Genomic DNA, 15,510 nt, shown 5'->3' with positions numbered 1-15,510 from the left:
ATATATATATATATATATATATATATATATATATATATATATATATATATATATATATATATATAAATAAATAATTTTGATATATTTAAATAAATAATTATAATAAAATTATAAAATATAAATAAATAAATAATTTTGATATATTTTATTTCTTATTATTAAAAATAAATATATATATATAGAAAGGGAATAAATATAATTTAAATAATAAATTTAAATATAAAAATTAATATTTATTTATAGTTTGGGAATAAATATAATTTAAATAATAAATTTAAATATAAAAATTAATATTTATTTATAGTTTGGGAATAAATATAATTTAAATAATAAATTTAAATATAAAAATTAATATTTATTTATAGTTTGGGAATAAATATAATTTAAATAATAAATTTAAATATAAAAATTAATATTTATTAGTTAATTAATAATAATTTTTTTATTTATAAAAATTATATTATAGTTTTAAAATTAATTTTATTAATAAATTATATATAAAATTTAATTAATATTAAATATAAAAAATATATTTAATAATGAATTCTGAAACAATAAATGAAAGTTTAATTCGGTAATTAATATAAAATAAAGATAAATATAAGTGCCAGCAATAGCGGTTAAACTTAATTTATAAATTAATTATTACTAATAATATTGATATAAAATTAATTTATATTATAATTAAATTTTTTAATTTTAGGTGAAATTTTTAATTAAATAATAATAATTATAAATTTATAATATTTAAATAAAAAAATTTAAAAAAAAACTAGGATTAGATACCCTATTATAAAAATTAATAAAAATATTAAATAATTAAATGTTGAATCATTAAAATTAAATAATATGGCGGCTTTTTATATCTAATTAGAGAGACTTGTATATTAATTTGATATTCCACGATAAGAGATACTTAAGTTTAATTTATGTATTGTTGTTTTTATAGTTTAAATAAATTTATGATTAAAAATATTTATTATAATAGAAATTCAAATCAAAATATAGTATATTTAAGGTTTTTATGAGTCTTAATAAATTAAATTTTTGGATAATTTATTTTAATATAAATTTGAAAGAGAATTTAAAAGTAAATTATAGTAATTTCTTTAATTGAAGATAGTTCTAGAAAGTGTACAAATCGCCCGTCAATTTCATTATTAAGTTGAAATAAGTCGTAACATAGTAAAAGTACTGGAAAGTGTTTTTAGATTTAAAATTTTAGTTTAATTTATTAAAATATTTCTTTTACAATGAAAAGATTAAATATTTAAATATTTAAAATTTTATATTAATAAATTTAGATTTATTATTTTTAAATATTGATTTATGAATTTTTAAAGGTTTATAAAAATAATTTTGTTTAATTAATATTTTTGAATAAATTTAATTTTTTTATAGTTTAAAGTAATGTGAATGAAATAATTTAAATATTAAAAAGTAGAATTGTTTTTGTACCTTTTGTATCAGGGTTGATTAAAATATTATAATAATTTATATATCTCGAAAATAAAAGAGCTAAATTTATAAAATTTTTTTTGTGGCAATAAAATTATTAATATAAATTTAGAAATTATATGTTAAACGAATTTATTAATATCTAGTTTTTTTAAAAATAAATTTAATTTAGATATAAAGATTTATAAATTAAAATTATAAAATTTGATTTATAATTTTTATATTAAAAATTTATGGGATAAACTATAAATTTAAGAATAAAAATTTTAATTTAAGTATTAATTTTAGTTTTATGGAAATAATATTATTTTTTAATATAAAAAATTTAATAATTTATTAATAAAATAATCTTAAAAGATTTAAATTAATAATTTTATTTATAATATAAAAATATATATTTGAATTAGAAAAATATAGTAATAATGATTAAATAAGTAGTAATATTTATAGAATATATTATAATATATATATATATATATATATATAATTTAAAGGAATTCGGCAAAATGATTATTCACCTGTTTATCAAAAACATGTCCTATTGTTTATAATTTTAGGTCGATCTGCTCCATGAATTTTATATTTAAATAGCTGCAGTATATTGACTGTACAAAGGTAGCATAATAAATTGTCTTTTAATTGAAGAATTGAATGAATGGATTAATGAAATAATAACTGTCTCTAAATTATTTAATGAATTTAGATTTTTAGTAAAAATTCTAAAATTTAATTATGGGACGATAAGACCCTATAGAATTTTATTTAATTTATTATTTATATAAATATTAATATGTAATTAATAATTTAAATTTGATTGGGAGGATTAATAAATTTAATAAACTTTATTTGATAATTAATTTTGATTTAAAGATATATTTTGATTTATAAATTATAATTATAAGAATAAATTACCTTAGGGATAACAGCGTAATATCTTTTGATAGACCGTATAGATAAAGATGATTGCGACCTCGATGTTGAATTAAGATTAAAGTTAAACGCAGAAGTTAAAATTTTGAGTCTGTTCGACTCTTAAAATCTTACATGATTTGAGTTCAAATCGACGTAAGTCAGATTGGTTTCTATCTATAATAAATTTTAAATTAATTGTACGAAAGGACCTTAATTTATAAATAATTTAAAGGAAAAAATATTTAATAATGATTTAATTATTTTAGCATAATAGTGCATTAAATTTAGAATTTAATTATATTAATGTAAGTATATTAATAAATAATAATTTCTATTTTGATTAATTTAATTGTTTTAATAATTATAGTTTTAATTAGAGTAGCATTTTTAACTTTGTTAGAGCGAAAAATTTTAGGTTATATTCAGGATCGAAAGGGGCCAAATAAAATATTATTTTTAGGATTGTTTCAGCCTTTTAGAGATGCATTAAAATTATTATCTAAGGAGTGATATTTTTTTAATTATTCAAATTTATATATTTATAGACCAATAATAATATTTTTTTTATCTTTAACATTATGAATTTTATATCCTTGAATTTATTCATTATATAAATTAAATTATAGAATTTTATTTATAATGTTAATTTTAGGGATGGGAGTGTATCCTGTATTATTTATTGGTTGAATTTCAAATTGTAATTATTCTATTTTAGGATCTATACGGTTGGTTGCTACAATAATTTCTTTTGAAATTAATTTATTTTTTATAGTTTTTAGTTTAATAATGTTAGTTGAAAGATATTCATTTTTTGAATTTATAAATTATCAAGGTATAATTAAATTTTCAATTTTATTGTATCCATTATATTTATTAATATTTATTAGAATATTAATTGAATTGAATCGTACTCCATTTGATTTAATTGAAGGAGAATCTGAATTAGTTTCTGGATTTAATGTAGAATATTATAGAGGAATGTTTGTATTAATTTTTTTATCTGAATATATAAATATTATATTTATAAGAATAATTTTAACAGTAATATTTTATGGATTTGAATTTTGATCATTAAAATTTATTGTAACTTATATTTTTCATATTTGTTTAATTATTTGAATTCGTGGAATTTTACCTCGAATTCGATTTGATAAATTGATATATATATGTTGAACAGAAATATTAATATTGGTTATATTATATATAATATATTTATATTTAATAAAAGAGTTAATATTAAATTAGTAAGTTAATAGAAAATTTAGATTTCTATAATATATTTTCAAGATATATACTTATTCAAGTTCATTAACTTTAAAATTTAAAAAAAAAAATTATTTATATGAATTTCAAATTATTTTATCTCATATTTTTCTTGTATAAAATATTAAGAAAAAATATAAAAAATAGGTTGTTGTAAAAATTATATTAATATTTGTAAATGGATATTCAATTAATTGTTTTCCTAATCATGTTAATATAATAAAATTATTTAAAAAAAATCAATAATAAATTTTATTTAATAAATTGAATTTATTGTTTATTAAATTATTTTTATAAAGAATAGTAATGTATAAAATTAAGATTGATATTACTAATCCAATTACTCCTCCTAATTTATTTGGAATTGCTCGTAAAATTGAATATGCAAATAAAAAGTATCATTCAGGTTTAATATGAGTTGGAGTATTTATAGGGTTTGCAATTTTAAAGTTATCAGGATCACCTAGATAATATGGATATTGAAGATTAATTAATATAAAAATTAATAAAATTAAATAAAATCCTAATAAATCTTTAATAGAAAAATATGGATGAAATGTAATTTTATAATTGTTATAATTTGATCCTAAAGGATTTGATGATCCTGTTAAATGAAGAGCAAATAAATGTAAAATAATTATAAATAAAATAATTAAAGGTAAGATAAAATGTAAAGAGAAAAATCGATTTAGAGTTGCATTATTAATAGAAAATCCACCTCAAATTCATAAAACAATTGTATTTCCAATATATGGAATTGCAGATAGAAGATTTGTAATTACAGTTGCTCCTCAATATGATATTTGTCCTCAAGGTAATACATATCCTATAAATGCTGCTGCTATTGATAATAATAAAATTAAAATTCCAATTCCTCATACTCTTTTTAATTTATAAGAACAATAAAATATATTTCGTCTAATATGAATATATATTATTAAAAAATAAAATGAGGCTCCATTTATATGAATTAATCGAAATATTCATCCTGAATTTATATCTTTTATAATATTTGTAATTGATCAAAATGCAATATCAATATTTGGACAATAATGTATTGAAAGAATAAAACCTGAAATAATTTGAATTATTAAGAAAATTCCTAGAATTGAGCCAAAATTTCATATATAATTAATATTTATTGGTGTTGGAAGATAAATAGTTGATATAATAATTTTTATGAATTCATTTGATCTAAAAAAATTTAAATGTTTTTTCATTATAAAAAAAAATAAAATTATAATTTATTTTTTTTTTCGAAGAGTTTTATTTTCAATATAAGAAATTTTTGTTATCAAAATTAGTGATGAAATTAATATAATAATTATAATAATAAATAAGTTTATATTTGTTTTAGTATATAAAAGAAATAAATCTGAATTTTTAATTATGTTTGTGTATAAATTTGCGTCTATAAAGTTATAAAATCTTGATGATAATTTTATAAATACTAAAATTATAAATATAATTTGAATAAATGTTTTTAATTTTAGTTTAAATGGATAATTTACTAATGAAATAAAGTATGAGAATATAACTAATATTCCTCTTAAAAATACAATTATGATTATAAGAATGTATAAAGAATTTATTGAACATGAAATATATATTATAATTGATAAATAAATTGAATATATAATTAAATAAATCAATAAAATTATAGAATTATTAAAAATGTTATTTAAATAAATTCTTGAAATAATTGAAATAATTGATGAAAAAATTGTTTTTATTAAAATTAATGTTGTGAATATAATTAATTTATTAAATTTTGTAGTTAAAAAATAATTAGTTTTTTTCAAAAAATAGTTTATTTAAAATGATAATTTTGGGTATTATCGATATTTAATTATTTTAAATTTTTTTGAAATTTAATAAATTTAGCTAAAATAAATAATTATATTTTTAATTTACAAAATTAAAGTTTTTTATTTAAACTATTTAGCTATTGTTAAATTAATAAAATTAGTATTTTTTATATTTATATTTTTTATATTTATTGTGTATTATAATGTTCATTTTTTAAATTTTTTAATTTTTTCAGAATTTATAGTAATTACTATTTTATTTTTTTTAATTGAAATTGAAATTAATTCTTGATTATTCTTGGTTTTTTTAGTATTTTCAGTTTGTGAATTAGTATTAGGATTATCATTAATAGTAAGAATTAATTATGAATTAGGTCATCAAAAATTAAATATATTAAATTTGATTTATTAAATTATATTATTATTATTTATAATAATGATAATTATAATAATAATTTTTTATTTAATAATGTTGTTTTTTATAAATAATAAATATTTAAATTTAATTATTAGTAATTTAATTATAGTTATATTATTATTTAATTTATTTAATTTTAGTTGAATTGAATGAATTATTTATATATGAAATTTTAGATTCAATAATTATTCATATGGATTAATAATATTGACTTTATGAATTTTTAGATTAATTTTTTTATCATTAAATAATAATAGAATTAATTGTTTATTAATTAATTTATTATTAATAATATCTTTATTATTTGTGTTTATATCAATAAATTTTTTATTATTTTATTTATTTTATGAATTAGGATTATTAATTATTTTTTATATAGTAGTAAAATGAGGGTATAGTGAAAATCGATGATTAGCAGGATTTTATTTAATATTTTATACTATAGTATTTTCTTTACCTATATTATATATTATTTATTATATTTATTGAATGAATAATAGATTAAATTTTATATTAATAGAAATATTAAATTTTAATTTAAATTTTATATTATTTATATATTTATTAATGTCATTTTTAGTTAAAATTCCTATTTATATATTTCATGGATGATTATTAAAAGCTCATGTTGAAGCTCCATATTATGGATCAATAATTTTAGCATCAATTATATTAAAATTAGGGGGATATGGAATATTACGGATAATAATAATAATAAAGTTTGAATTTATTTATTTTAGAAAAATTTTAATTGTAGTAAATTTATTTGGAGTATTAATTTTAAGATTAATATGTTTAATGCAATATGATATAAAATCTATTATTGCAATTTCTTCAATTGTTCATATAGGATTAATAATTATAAGAATATTAACATTTTTTAAATTAAGATTAATTGGTAGATATATAATAATAGTTTCTCATGGATTAAGATCTTCTGGTTTATTTTTTTTAGTAAATGTAATTTATAAGCAAACTAATAGGCGGTTAATATTTGTAAATAAGGGAATAATTAATTTTATACCATCTATATCTTTAATGTGATTTATGTTATGTTCATCAAATATGGGATCTCCTGTATCATTAAATTTAGTTAGAGAGGTGATGTTAATAATTGGATTAATTTTTTGATTAAAATATTTATTTATTATTTTAATGATATATTGTTTATTTAGATTTATTTATTCAGTTTATTTATTTATAATTATTAATCATGGAAAAAATTATATTAATTTTAAAATTAATAATAGAATAATAATTGATTATTATATTTTATTAATACATTGAATTCCATTAAATTTAATATTTTTAAAATTATATTTTATTTATTTAAATAGTTTAATTAAAATATTGATTTGTGAAATCAATGATATAAATTTTTATTTATTTTAAATTATTATAAAGATATTAATTTGTGGAATTTTATTATTTAAATTTAGGTTACTAATAATATTAATAAGATTATATTTTAAATATTTTAATAAATTAATAATTTTTGAATGATTAATTTATATTTATAATTCAATAAAATTTAATTTATTTATATTAATTGATTATAAATCATTAATATTTATATTTTTAGTTAGATTAATTTTTTCAATAATTATTATTTATAGAATTAGATATATAGATTTAAGAATATTTAATATAGATCGATTTTTTTATTTAATAATTTTATTTTTAATTTCAATATATATATTAATTTTAAGTCCAAATATATTATCAATTATTTTAGGATGAGATGGATTAGGATTGATTTCATTTTGTTTAGTAGTTTATTATATAAAAATAAAATCTTTTACTTCAGGGATAGTGACTATTATTTTAAATCGAGTTGGAGATTCAGGATTATTATTAATAATATGTTTTGTAGCTTGTTTTGGAAGATGAAATTTAATATTATATAGAATGAATGAATATATAATATTTTTTTTATTATTAATAGCTTTTACAAAAAGAGCTCAAATTCCATTTTCAACTTGATTACCAATAGCAATAATAGCTCCAACACCAGTATCTTCTTTAGTTCATTCTTCAACTTTAGTTACAGCTGGAATTTATTTATTGATTCGTTATACAGATTTATTAAATTATGAATATAAAAGAATTATTTTATTAGGAGGTAGAATAACAATATTATTTGCAGGATTAACAGCAAATTTTGAATTAGATTTAAAAAAAGTTGTTGCTTATTCAACATTAAGACAATTGGGGTTTATAATAAGGATAATATCTTTAGGATTTAATGAATTAGTATTTTTACATTTATTTATTCATGCAATATTTAAATCATTAATATTTATATGTGTTGGGAGATTTATACATTATATAAATGGAATTCAAGATATACGTATATATTATGGAATATATTATATTTATCCAATAAAAAGAATAATTATTATATTTACAATATTATGTTTATGTGGATTTCCTTTTTTAGTTGGATTTTATTCTAAAGATTTAATTATTGAATATTTTTTTTCTAGAAAAATAAATTATTTTTCTATTGTAAATCTTATTGTTAGAACAATATTTACAGTTTCTTATTCATTTCGAATAATTTTAGTATTAATAAATAAATATATAATAATTAATATAATTTATAAAGATGAAGATTTAATTATAAATTGATCAATAATAATTATAATAATTTTAAGAATTATTTATAGAAAATTAATGTTTAATTTAATAAATTTTAATTTATATAGAATTAATTTAATATTAATTTATAAATTTATAGTATTAAAAATAATTTTTTTAGGAATAATTTTTGGATTTAATTTTTATAAGTACACATTATTGGGAAATGGATATGGAATATTTTTTATAATATTTATATTTATAAATTTTATTTATAAAAAAATTTATTTAAAAATGATTATTAAAATGTTTAATTATGAAATTTATTTTGAAAAAACTTTAATTGAAATAATTAGAGGAAAATTTATGGTATTAATATTAAGTTTATATAATATAAAAATTTCTAATATTATAATTAATACTTTTATAATAATAATGATTTATTTAATTTTTTTTATAATTTATTTTATTATTTTTTAATTTTATTTAAATAGCTTATATTAGAGCATAATATTGAAAATATTAATGAAAATTTTTAAATTTTTTAAATATATTTATATTTAGTTAGAATTATAAATATTCAAATAATTTATTAACAATAAATTGCTAATTTTTAGCTTTAACTAATTATTTTTTTTAAAAAAATTATTAATTGAAAATAAATAAAATATATATATATTATATATAAGAAGTAAATTTTACTTTTAATTTCGACTTAAAGATTGATTTATAATTTAATAAATCCTTATATAATTCTAATTATTATTATTATTGTTATTTAATTATTTTTAAAATATTCAATTTAAGAAGTTATTTCCTCATTCTAATAATAATGTTAAAATTAATCTTATTAAAAAAATTATAATTAGAATAAATGAAATTAATGTTGTATATGATTTTAAATAAAAAATTACTGGTATAAATAAAATAATTTCTACATCAAAAATTAAAAATATTATTGTAATTAAAAAAAATGGAAGAGAGAATGGAAGATTAGCTTTAGTAATTGGATTAAATCCACATTCAAATGGTGATCTTTTTTCATAATCTATTTTTTTTTTTATTGAGATTAATTTATTAATAGTTAATAAAATTATTGAAATTAATATTACTATAATAAAATACATTATAATATAAGTAATTATATATATTAAATAATTATTAAATTTTTTAATTGGAAATTAAATGTAATAGTTGGTTATACTATATATATATATATATAAATATTAAGATAATATTAAAATATATAAAATAAAATGTATATTTTTATAGATTAAATTAATATATAAATAAACGTATAAAGAAATAATCAAATTACATCTACAAAATGTCAATATCAAATAGCTAATTCAAAATTAATATTATGTATATTTGAAAATTGAATTTTTATTATTCGATATAAAGATACAAATAAAAAAATTGATCCAATTAATACATGTAAACCATGAAATCCAGTTGCTATAAAAAAGATTGATCCATAAATTCTATCATTAAAACAAAAGAAAGAATTTAAATATTCAATTGATTGAAGAATTGTAAAATAAAATCCTAAAAAAATTGTTAATATTAAATAAAATTTTCTTAAATTAAAATAATTTTTAATTAAAAAATAATGTCTTAAAGTTACAGTAAATCCTGAAGTTACTAAAATAAAGGAATTTAATAAAGGAATTTCAAATGGATTAAAGAATTTAATATCTTTAGGAGGTCATGTTATATCAACTTCAATATTTGGAGAAATTGATGAATGAAAAAATGTTCAAAAAAATGAAATAAAAAATATTAATTCTGAAATAATAAATAAAATTATTCTGAATTTTAAAAAATTAATAATATAATTTGTATGTAATCCTTGAAATGTTCTCTCACGAATAATATCTCGAAATCATAATATTGTAATTAATGAAGAATTAATTAAATTATATATAAAAAAAATATAATTTAATCTATAAATTCAAATAGCAGTTCTAATTAATGTATTTAATAATCTAAATGAAAGAATGATTGGTCATGGACTAAATGTAACTATATGAAATGGAAAGTTTTTTTTCATTATATTGTTAATTTGATTCTGAAAAATAAAGAATTAATAAAATTGAAAATACATAACTTTGAATAATTGATATAAAAATTTCTAAAATTAATAATATATTTTGAATTAATAAATTAATAGGAATAATTGAAATAAAATTTCTAATAAAGATACCTAAAAGTGTTAAAATTAAATGACCAGAAATTAGATTTGCAGATAATCGAATTGATAAAGTTCATGGTCGAATAATTAATCTAATTAATTCAATAATTACTATAAAATTTATTAAAAAAGTTGGTGAATTTAAAGGAACTAAATGTCTAAGAAATATTAAATAATTTTTATAAATTAAATAAATTAAGAATCTAAATCATAATGTTAAAGATAAAATTATATTTAATAATAAATGTCTTGTAATTGTAAATACATAAGGAATTAATCTGAATATATTTACAATTATAATGTAAATTATTAATCTAATAAAAATAATAATATTTGATTGATATTTTGATTTAGAAATAATTTTAAATTCATTATATATAAAATTTAATAAAGATTTAAAGATAAATAAAATCCGAGATTGAATTAATCAAAAAATTCTTGGTAAAATAAGAATTGGTAAAAATATAAATGTTCAATTTAGTGAGATATAATGATTAAATGATGGATCAAATATTTCAAATAAATTTATCATTGTCAATTTCATTTTTTTAAAATATATTTAGATTTTTTTTTTTTTATATTAAAATTAATTAAAAATGAATTTATTAATAAAATAAATAAGTAAAAAATAATTAGATATATAAAATAAATAATAAATCAATTTATTGGTATTATTTGTGGAATTAAATTTCATTAGAAGTAATTTTAAATACTATATTTGATTTAAAAGATCAACTCTTAAATTTCAGACATCTAATGAAATTTTAAAAAATAATTTTTAGAAAAATTTATTTTAGTTTGACAAACTAATGTTATTATTAATTAACTAATTTTTTATAATTGTTTATTAATTCAATTTAAGAAAAAATTGAATGAAGTTGATTCAATTATAATTGGTATAAATCTATGATTTATTCCACAAATTTCTGAACATTGTCCAAAAAAAATTCCTGGACGTTTTCTAATTAAATTTAATTGATTAATACGTCCTGGAACTGCATCAACTTTAATTCCTAGAGATGGAACAGTTCATGAGTGAATTACATCTGTTGATGAAGTGATTAATCGTATTGGAATTCTTATAGGAATTACTATACGATTATCAGTTTCTAATAATCGAAATTGATTAATATTTCTATAATTTAATATATAAGAATCAAATTCAATATTATTAAATTCGGGGTATTCATATGATCAGTATCATTGATGTCCAATTGACTTAATAGAGAAAAATGGATTAACAATTTCATCAATTAAATATAAAATTTTTAATGATGGGAAACAAATAATTAAGAGAACAAAGATTGGAATGATTGTTCAAATAATCTCAATATTATGATTTTTTAATAAAAATAAATTTGAAAATTTATTTAAAAATAAATCTATGATAATATAAATTGTTAATGTAGAAATTATAATAATAATGGTTATTACTATATTATGGAATGAAATTAAATTATCTGCGTAAAATGAGTTAGATTCTTGGAATATTAATATTATTCATGTAGATATTTTAATAAATAGAAATTAAATTTATTAATTTTAATAAAAGTTTAATATAAAACTTTATTATTGAAACTTAAATTCAATGCACTTTTCTGCCATATTAAAATTTTAATAAAATAGTTTTTATATTTAAATTTTTAATTAATAAAGGCATTTCAATATGTGAATGTTCTAATGGTGGATATGAATTTAATCATTCTAAAGAAGATTGATTAAATTTAAATAATATTATTCGTTTTGAAATTAATCTTTCTAAAATAATAAAAATAAGTAAAATTAATCTATTTAATGAAATTATTGATCCAATTGATGAGATTGAATTTCAACAATAATATGAATCAGGGTAATCCGAATATCGTCGAGGTATTGATATTAATCCTAAAAAATGTTGAGGAAAAAAAGTTAAATTTACTCCAATAAATATTATAGTAAATTGAATTTTTAATCATTTATTATTTATTAGTAATCCAGTAATTAATGGATATCAATGAATAAATCTTGAGATAATTGCAAATACTGCTCCTATTGATAATACATAATGAAAATGTCCAACAACGTAATATGTATCATGGAGAATAATATCAATTGAAGAATTAGATAATATAATTCCTGTTAATCCACCAATAGTAAATAATAAAATAAATCCTAATGATCATAAAACAGAAATATTTAAGTTTAATTTTGCTCCATGATATGTTGCTAGTCATCTAAAAACTTTGATTCCTGTTGGGACAGCAATAATTATTGTTGCTGAAGTAAAATATGCTCGGGTATCAACATCTAATCCAACAGTGAATATATGATGTGCTCAAACAATGAATCCTAAGAAGCCAATTCCTAATATAGCATAAATTATTCCTAAATTTCCAAAAATTTCTTTTTTTCCTCTTTCGTTTATTACAATTTGGGAGATTAAACCAAATCCTGGAAGAATTAAAATATAAACTTCTGGATGACCAAAAAATCAAAATAAATGTTGATATAAAATTGGATCTCCACCACCTATTGGATCAAAAAATGAAGTATTAAAATTTCGATCAAATAGTAATATTGTAATTGCTCCAGCTAATACTGGTAATGATATAATTAATAAAATTGCTGTAATAAATACTGATCAAGGAAATAAAGAAATTTGATCAAAATTTAATGAAAAATTTTTTATTATTATAATTGTTACTATTAAATTTAATGATCCTATAATTGATGAAATTCCTGATATATGGAGTGAAAAAATTGCAAAATCTACTGAAGGAGAAGAATGATATAAATATTCTGATAAAGGTGGGTATACTGTTCATCCTGTTCCGGGTCTTGGATAAAATAAATTTCTTAATAATAATATCAAAAGTGATGGAGGAAGTAATCAAAATCTAATATTATTTATTCGTGGAAATGCTATATCTGGAGATCCAAGTATTAATGGAATTAATCAATTTCCAAATCCGCCAATTAAAAATGGTATAACTATAAAAAAAATTATTAAAAATGCATGACTTGTAACAATTGTATTATAAATTTGATCATTATTAATTCATGATCCTGGTGAACTTAATTCTATTCGAATAATAAATCTTATTGATGAACCTAATATTCCTGATCATAAAGCTAAAATAATATATAAAATTCCAATATTTTTATGATTTGTAGATATAAATCATTTAATAATTAAGATTTAAAATTTTATTTTATTTTTAATTTTGAAGATTAATAGTTTAAATTTAACTTAAAATCTTATTGAAATACAAATAATTTAGTATTAAATCTTAATAAGAATTAAATTGTAAATTTAAAAATTGAAAATTAAAATTTTTCTAATACTAATTTTTAAATATAAAATAAATTAAAGTTTATTATTATAGTTTAATATAAATATTAAATTGCAAATTTAAAGATTAATTTAAAAATTATAATAATTTATATAAAGAAATTTATAATTAAAAAAATAAATATATTTATTATTAATAATATTGTTGATATAAATCTATAATGAAAATTATTATTTTTAATATTTAAAATATTATTTTTATAAAAATTAATTTTTATAAATCTATTTTTTAATATAATAAAATAATTTCAAATTATAATTATTCTCGAAATTAAAATAATTAATATTATTCAATTAAAAAAATTATTATTAATTATTGAAAAAATAAATGTTCATTTAATAATGAATGTTAAAAAAATTGGATATATTGAATAATTAAATATTAAAATTAAAAATGAATAATATTGAAATTTATTAATGAATATAAAATTATTATTATTTAAAAAATTTTTTTTTAAAAAATTAATTAATAAATAATAATTAATTGTATAAATAATAATAAAAATTAAAAATAATAATTTATTTATTCTTAATAGTAAAATAAAATATATTGAATTAAAAATTGTTGAACATCCTAGTATTTTTTTTAATGAATAAAATTTATTTGTATATATTGAAATAATTAAATTTCTTATTAGTAAATAAATAATTGATCAATAATTAATATAAGATATAATAATAAGTATATAAATTGGGATAAATTTAATTAATGTAGATATTAAAAAAATTTGTCTTCAATTTATTATTTCATAAGAAAAAATTATTCAATAATGAAATGGAAAAATTCCAATTTTTAAAAAAAATATTATTTGAATTAAAAAATTAAATTCATAATTTTTTATTGAATTAATTGATCTAAAATATATGATAATTATTAAAAATAAAAATACTCCTGAAATTACTGAAATTATAAAATAAATTAATCTTGGAATTTTATTTGATGATTTAATATTAATTAATCTAATTCTAATAATTGTTCTAAATTCTATTAATAATCATTGAATAAGAATATTATTTGAATTTATAATAAAAAATAATAGAGAAATTAATATATAGATAAATAAATTATGTTTTAAATTAATAAAAATTAATAATATAATATTAAATTGGAAATATTATTAAGTAATAGTATAATTGAAATATATACATTTATATTTTATCAAAATATTTCTTTTATCAGACATATTACTTTATTAGATATAATAAATAATATATTAATTTTTAAATGCAATTTAAAAGTTTTAAATTTAAACTAATATCCAATTTAATAATTTAATTAATCCTATAAAATTCAAAATTTTATGTGCTTTAACACTAAAATAAAAATAAATAATTATATGTTATATAAAAATTTTTAATTTATCGATAGGGTATGAACCTATTAGCTTTATTTAGCTTATTATATAAATAATTTAATTTATATTTATAAATTTATAAATTAATTTTATATTGAAAATATAATGTTTTTTTTTAAACTATATAAATTTCTTAGAAATATAGATTTTTAAATCTTTCATAAAGTTAGAAGCTTTATATCAATTATTTC

At 15.0% G+C, this 15,510-nt stretch overlaps 13 protein-coding genes and 24 non-coding genes across 37 annotated transcripts, besides 1 other annotated feature; 14 read left to right on the top strand and 23 right to left on the bottom strand. All coding sequences in view use genetic code 5, as the record gives it.

Moving 5' to 3' along the window:
* Positions 1–452: a sequence feature (AT-rich region).
* Positions 453–1,217, top strand: CSW85_mgr01. Its single transcript has one exon. It is a non-coding gene; the product is annotated as a small subunit ribosomal RNA (ribosomal RNA).
* On the top strand, positions 1,216–1,289 carry CSW85_mgt22. Its single transcript has one exon. It is a non-coding gene; the product is annotated as a tRNA-Val (tRNA).
* CSW85_mgr02 lies at positions 1,253–2,596 on the top strand. Its single transcript has one exon. It is a non-coding gene; the product is annotated as a large subunit ribosomal RNA (ribosomal RNA).
* A 30-nt stretch (positions 2,597–2,626) lies between these two features.
* CSW85_mgt21 lies at positions 2,627–2,697 on the top strand. The gene has a single exon. It is a non-coding gene; the product is annotated as a tRNA-Leu (tRNA).
* ND1 lies at positions 2,698–3,615 on the top strand. Its single transcript has one exon. A coding sequence (YP_009440921.1; NADH dehydrogenase subunit 1) covers positions 2,698–3,615, from the start codon at positions 2,698–2,700 to the stop codon at positions 3,613–3,615; it is 918 nt and encodes a 305-aa protein.
* Position 3,616: 1 nt separating this feature from the next.
* CSW85_mgt20 lies at positions 3,617–3,684 on the bottom strand. Its single transcript has one exon. It is a non-coding gene; the product is annotated as a tRNA-Ser (tRNA).
* Positions 3,685–3,704: 20 nt separating this feature from the next.
* CYTB lies at positions 3,705–4,853 on the bottom strand. Its single transcript has one exon. A coding sequence (YP_009440920.1; cytochrome b) covers positions 3,705–4,853, from the start codon at positions 4,851–4,853 to the stop codon at positions 3,705–3,707; it is 1,149 nt and encodes a 382-aa protein.
* A 24-nt stretch (positions 4,854–4,877) lies between these two features.
* On the bottom strand, positions 4,878–5,390 carry ND6. Its single transcript has one exon. A coding sequence (YP_009440919.1; NADH dehydrogenase subunit 6) covers positions 4,878–5,390, from the start codon at positions 5,388–5,390 to the stop codon at positions 4,878–4,880; it is 513 nt and encodes a 170-aa protein.
* Positions 5,391–5,432: 42 nt separating this feature from the next.
* CSW85_mgt19 lies at positions 5,433–5,501 on the top strand. Its single transcript has one exon. It is a non-coding gene; the product is annotated as a tRNA-Pro (tRNA).
* Positions 5,502–5,514: 13 nt separating this feature from the next.
* CSW85_mgt18 lies at positions 5,515–5,580 on the bottom strand. The gene has a single exon. It is a non-coding gene; the product is annotated as a tRNA-Thr (tRNA).
* Positions 5,581–5,592: 12 nt separating this feature from the next.
* ND4L lies at positions 5,593–5,853 on the top strand. The gene has a single exon. A coding sequence (YP_009440918.1; NADH dehydrogenase subunit 4L) covers positions 5,593–5,853, from the start codon at positions 5,593–5,595 to the stop codon at positions 5,851–5,853; it is 261 nt and encodes an 86-aa protein.
* Positions 5,854–5,895: 42 nt separating this feature from the next.
* Positions 5,896–7,251, top strand: ND4. Its single transcript has one exon. A coding sequence (YP_009440917.3; NADH dehydrogenase subunit 4) covers positions 5,896–7,251, from the start codon at positions 5,896–5,898 to the stop codon at positions 7,249–7,251; it is 1,356 nt and encodes a 451-aa protein.
* On the top strand, positions 7,187–7,254 carry CSW85_mgt17. Its single transcript has one exon. It is a non-coding gene; the product is annotated as a tRNA-His (tRNA).
* On the top strand, positions 7,255–8,919 carry ND5. Its single transcript has one exon. A coding sequence (YP_009440916.1; NADH dehydrogenase subunit 5) covers positions 7,255–8,919, from the start codon at positions 7,255–7,257 to the stop codon at positions 8,917–8,919; it is 1,665 nt and encodes a 554-aa protein.
* Positions 8,920–8,923: 4 nt separating this feature from the next.
* Positions 8,924–8,990, top strand: CSW85_mgt16. Its single transcript has one exon. It is a non-coding gene; the product is annotated as a tRNA-Phe (tRNA).
* An 8-nt stretch (positions 8,991–8,998) lies between these two features.
* Positions 8,999–9,066, bottom strand: CSW85_mgt15. Its single transcript has one exon. It is a non-coding gene; the product is annotated as a tRNA-Asn (tRNA).
* Positions 9,067–9,121: 55 nt separating this feature from the next.
* CSW85_mgt14 lies at positions 9,122–9,191 on the top strand. Its single transcript has one exon. It is a non-coding gene; the product is annotated as a tRNA-Arg (tRNA).
* Positions 9,192–9,227: 36 nt separating this feature from the next.
* On the bottom strand, positions 9,228–9,581 carry ND3. Its single transcript has one exon. A coding sequence (YP_009440915.1; NADH dehydrogenase subunit 3) covers positions 9,228–9,581, from the start codon at positions 9,579–9,581 to the stop codon at positions 9,228–9,230; it is 354 nt and encodes a 117-aa protein.
* On the bottom strand, positions 9,582–9,652 carry CSW85_mgt13. The gene has a single exon. It is a non-coding gene; the product is annotated as a tRNA-Gly (tRNA).
* Positions 9,653–9,712: 60 nt separating this feature from the next.
* COX3 lies at positions 9,713–10,492 on the bottom strand. Its single transcript has one exon. A coding sequence (YP_009440914.1; cytochrome c oxidase subunit III) covers positions 9,713–10,492, from the start codon at positions 10,490–10,492 to the stop codon at positions 9,713–9,715; it is 780 nt and encodes a 259-aa protein.
* A 7-nt stretch (positions 10,493–10,499) lies between these two features.
* ATP6 lies at positions 10,500–11,177 on the bottom strand. The gene has a single exon. A coding sequence (YP_009440913.1; ATP synthase F0 subunit 6) covers positions 10,500–11,177, from the start codon at positions 11,175–11,177 to the stop codon at positions 10,500–10,502; it is 678 nt and encodes a 225-aa protein.
* ATP8 lies at positions 11,159–11,317 on the bottom strand. The gene has a single exon. A coding sequence (YP_009440912.1; ATP synthase F0 subunit 8) covers positions 11,159–11,317, from the start codon at positions 11,315–11,317 to the stop codon at positions 11,159–11,161; it is 159 nt and encodes a 52-aa protein.
* A 6-nt stretch (positions 11,318–11,323) lies between these two features.
* Positions 11,324–11,392, bottom strand: CSW85_mgt12. Its single transcript has one exon. It is a non-coding gene; the product is annotated as a tRNA-Lys (tRNA).
* A 6-nt stretch (positions 11,393–11,398) lies between these two features.
* On the bottom strand, positions 11,399–11,469 carry CSW85_mgt11. The gene has a single exon. It is a non-coding gene; the product is annotated as a tRNA-Asp (tRNA).
* On the bottom strand, positions 11,468–12,151 carry COX2. Its single transcript has one exon. A coding sequence (YP_009440911.1; cytochrome c oxidase subunit II) covers positions 11,468–12,151, from the start codon at positions 12,149–12,151 to the stop codon at positions 11,468–11,470; it is 684 nt and encodes a 227-aa protein.
* Positions 12,152–12,173: 22 nt separating this feature from the next.
* On the bottom strand, positions 12,174–12,244 carry CSW85_mgt10. The gene has a single exon. It is a non-coding gene; the product is annotated as a tRNA-Leu (tRNA).
* Positions 12,240–13,805, bottom strand: COX1. Its single transcript has one exon. A coding sequence (YP_009440910.3; cytochrome c oxidase subunit I) covers positions 12,240–13,805, from the start codon at positions 13,803–13,805 to the stop codon at positions 12,240–12,242; it is 1,566 nt and encodes a 521-aa protein.
* Positions 13,806–13,872, bottom strand: CSW85_mgt09. The gene has a single exon. It is a non-coding gene; the product is annotated as a tRNA-Trp (tRNA).
* A 19-nt stretch (positions 13,873–13,891) lies between these two features.
* On the top strand, positions 13,892–13,959 carry CSW85_mgt08. The gene has a single exon. It is a non-coding gene; the product is annotated as a tRNA-Tyr (tRNA).
* A 29-nt stretch (positions 13,960–13,988) lies between these two features.
* On the top strand, positions 13,989–14,054 carry CSW85_mgt07. Its single transcript has one exon. It is a non-coding gene; the product is annotated as a tRNA-Cys (tRNA).
* On the bottom strand, positions 14,054–15,052 carry ND2. Its single transcript has one exon. A coding sequence (YP_009440909.1; NADH dehydrogenase subunit 2) covers positions 14,054–15,052, from the start codon at positions 15,050–15,052 to the stop codon at positions 14,054–14,056; it is 999 nt and encodes a 332-aa protein.
* A 32-nt stretch (positions 15,053–15,084) lies between these two features.
* On the bottom strand, positions 15,085–15,154 carry CSW85_mgt06. The gene has a single exon. It is a non-coding gene; the product is annotated as a tRNA-Ile (tRNA).
* A 3-nt stretch (positions 15,155–15,157) lies between these two features.
* Positions 15,158–15,226, bottom strand: CSW85_mgt05. The gene has a single exon. It is a non-coding gene; the product is annotated as a tRNA-Ala (tRNA).
* Positions 15,227–15,234: 8 nt separating this feature from the next.
* Positions 15,235–15,288, bottom strand: CSW85_mgt04. Its single transcript has one exon. It is a non-coding gene; the product is annotated as a tRNA-Gln (tRNA).
* A 16-nt stretch (positions 15,289–15,304) lies between these two features.
* CSW85_mgt03 lies at positions 15,305–15,370 on the bottom strand. Its single transcript has one exon. It is a non-coding gene; the product is annotated as a tRNA-Met (tRNA).
* Positions 15,371–15,384: 14 nt separating this feature from the next.
* CSW85_mgt02 lies at positions 15,385–15,449 on the bottom strand. Its single transcript has one exon. It is a non-coding gene; the product is annotated as a tRNA-Glu (tRNA).
* A 5-nt stretch (positions 15,450–15,454) lies between these two features.
* CSW85_mgt01 lies at positions 15,455–15,510 on the bottom strand. The gene has a single exon. It is a non-coding gene; the product is annotated as a tRNA-Ser (tRNA).

Source organism: Apis laboriosa (genome assembly GCF_014066325.1).
Source record: "Apis laboriosa mitochondrial DNA, complete sequence".
Taxonomy (NCBI): domain Eukaryota; kingdom Metazoa; phylum Arthropoda; class Insecta; order Hymenoptera; family Apidae; genus Apis; species Apis laboriosa.
This window is presented reverse-complemented; position numbering and strand designations above follow the sequence as displayed.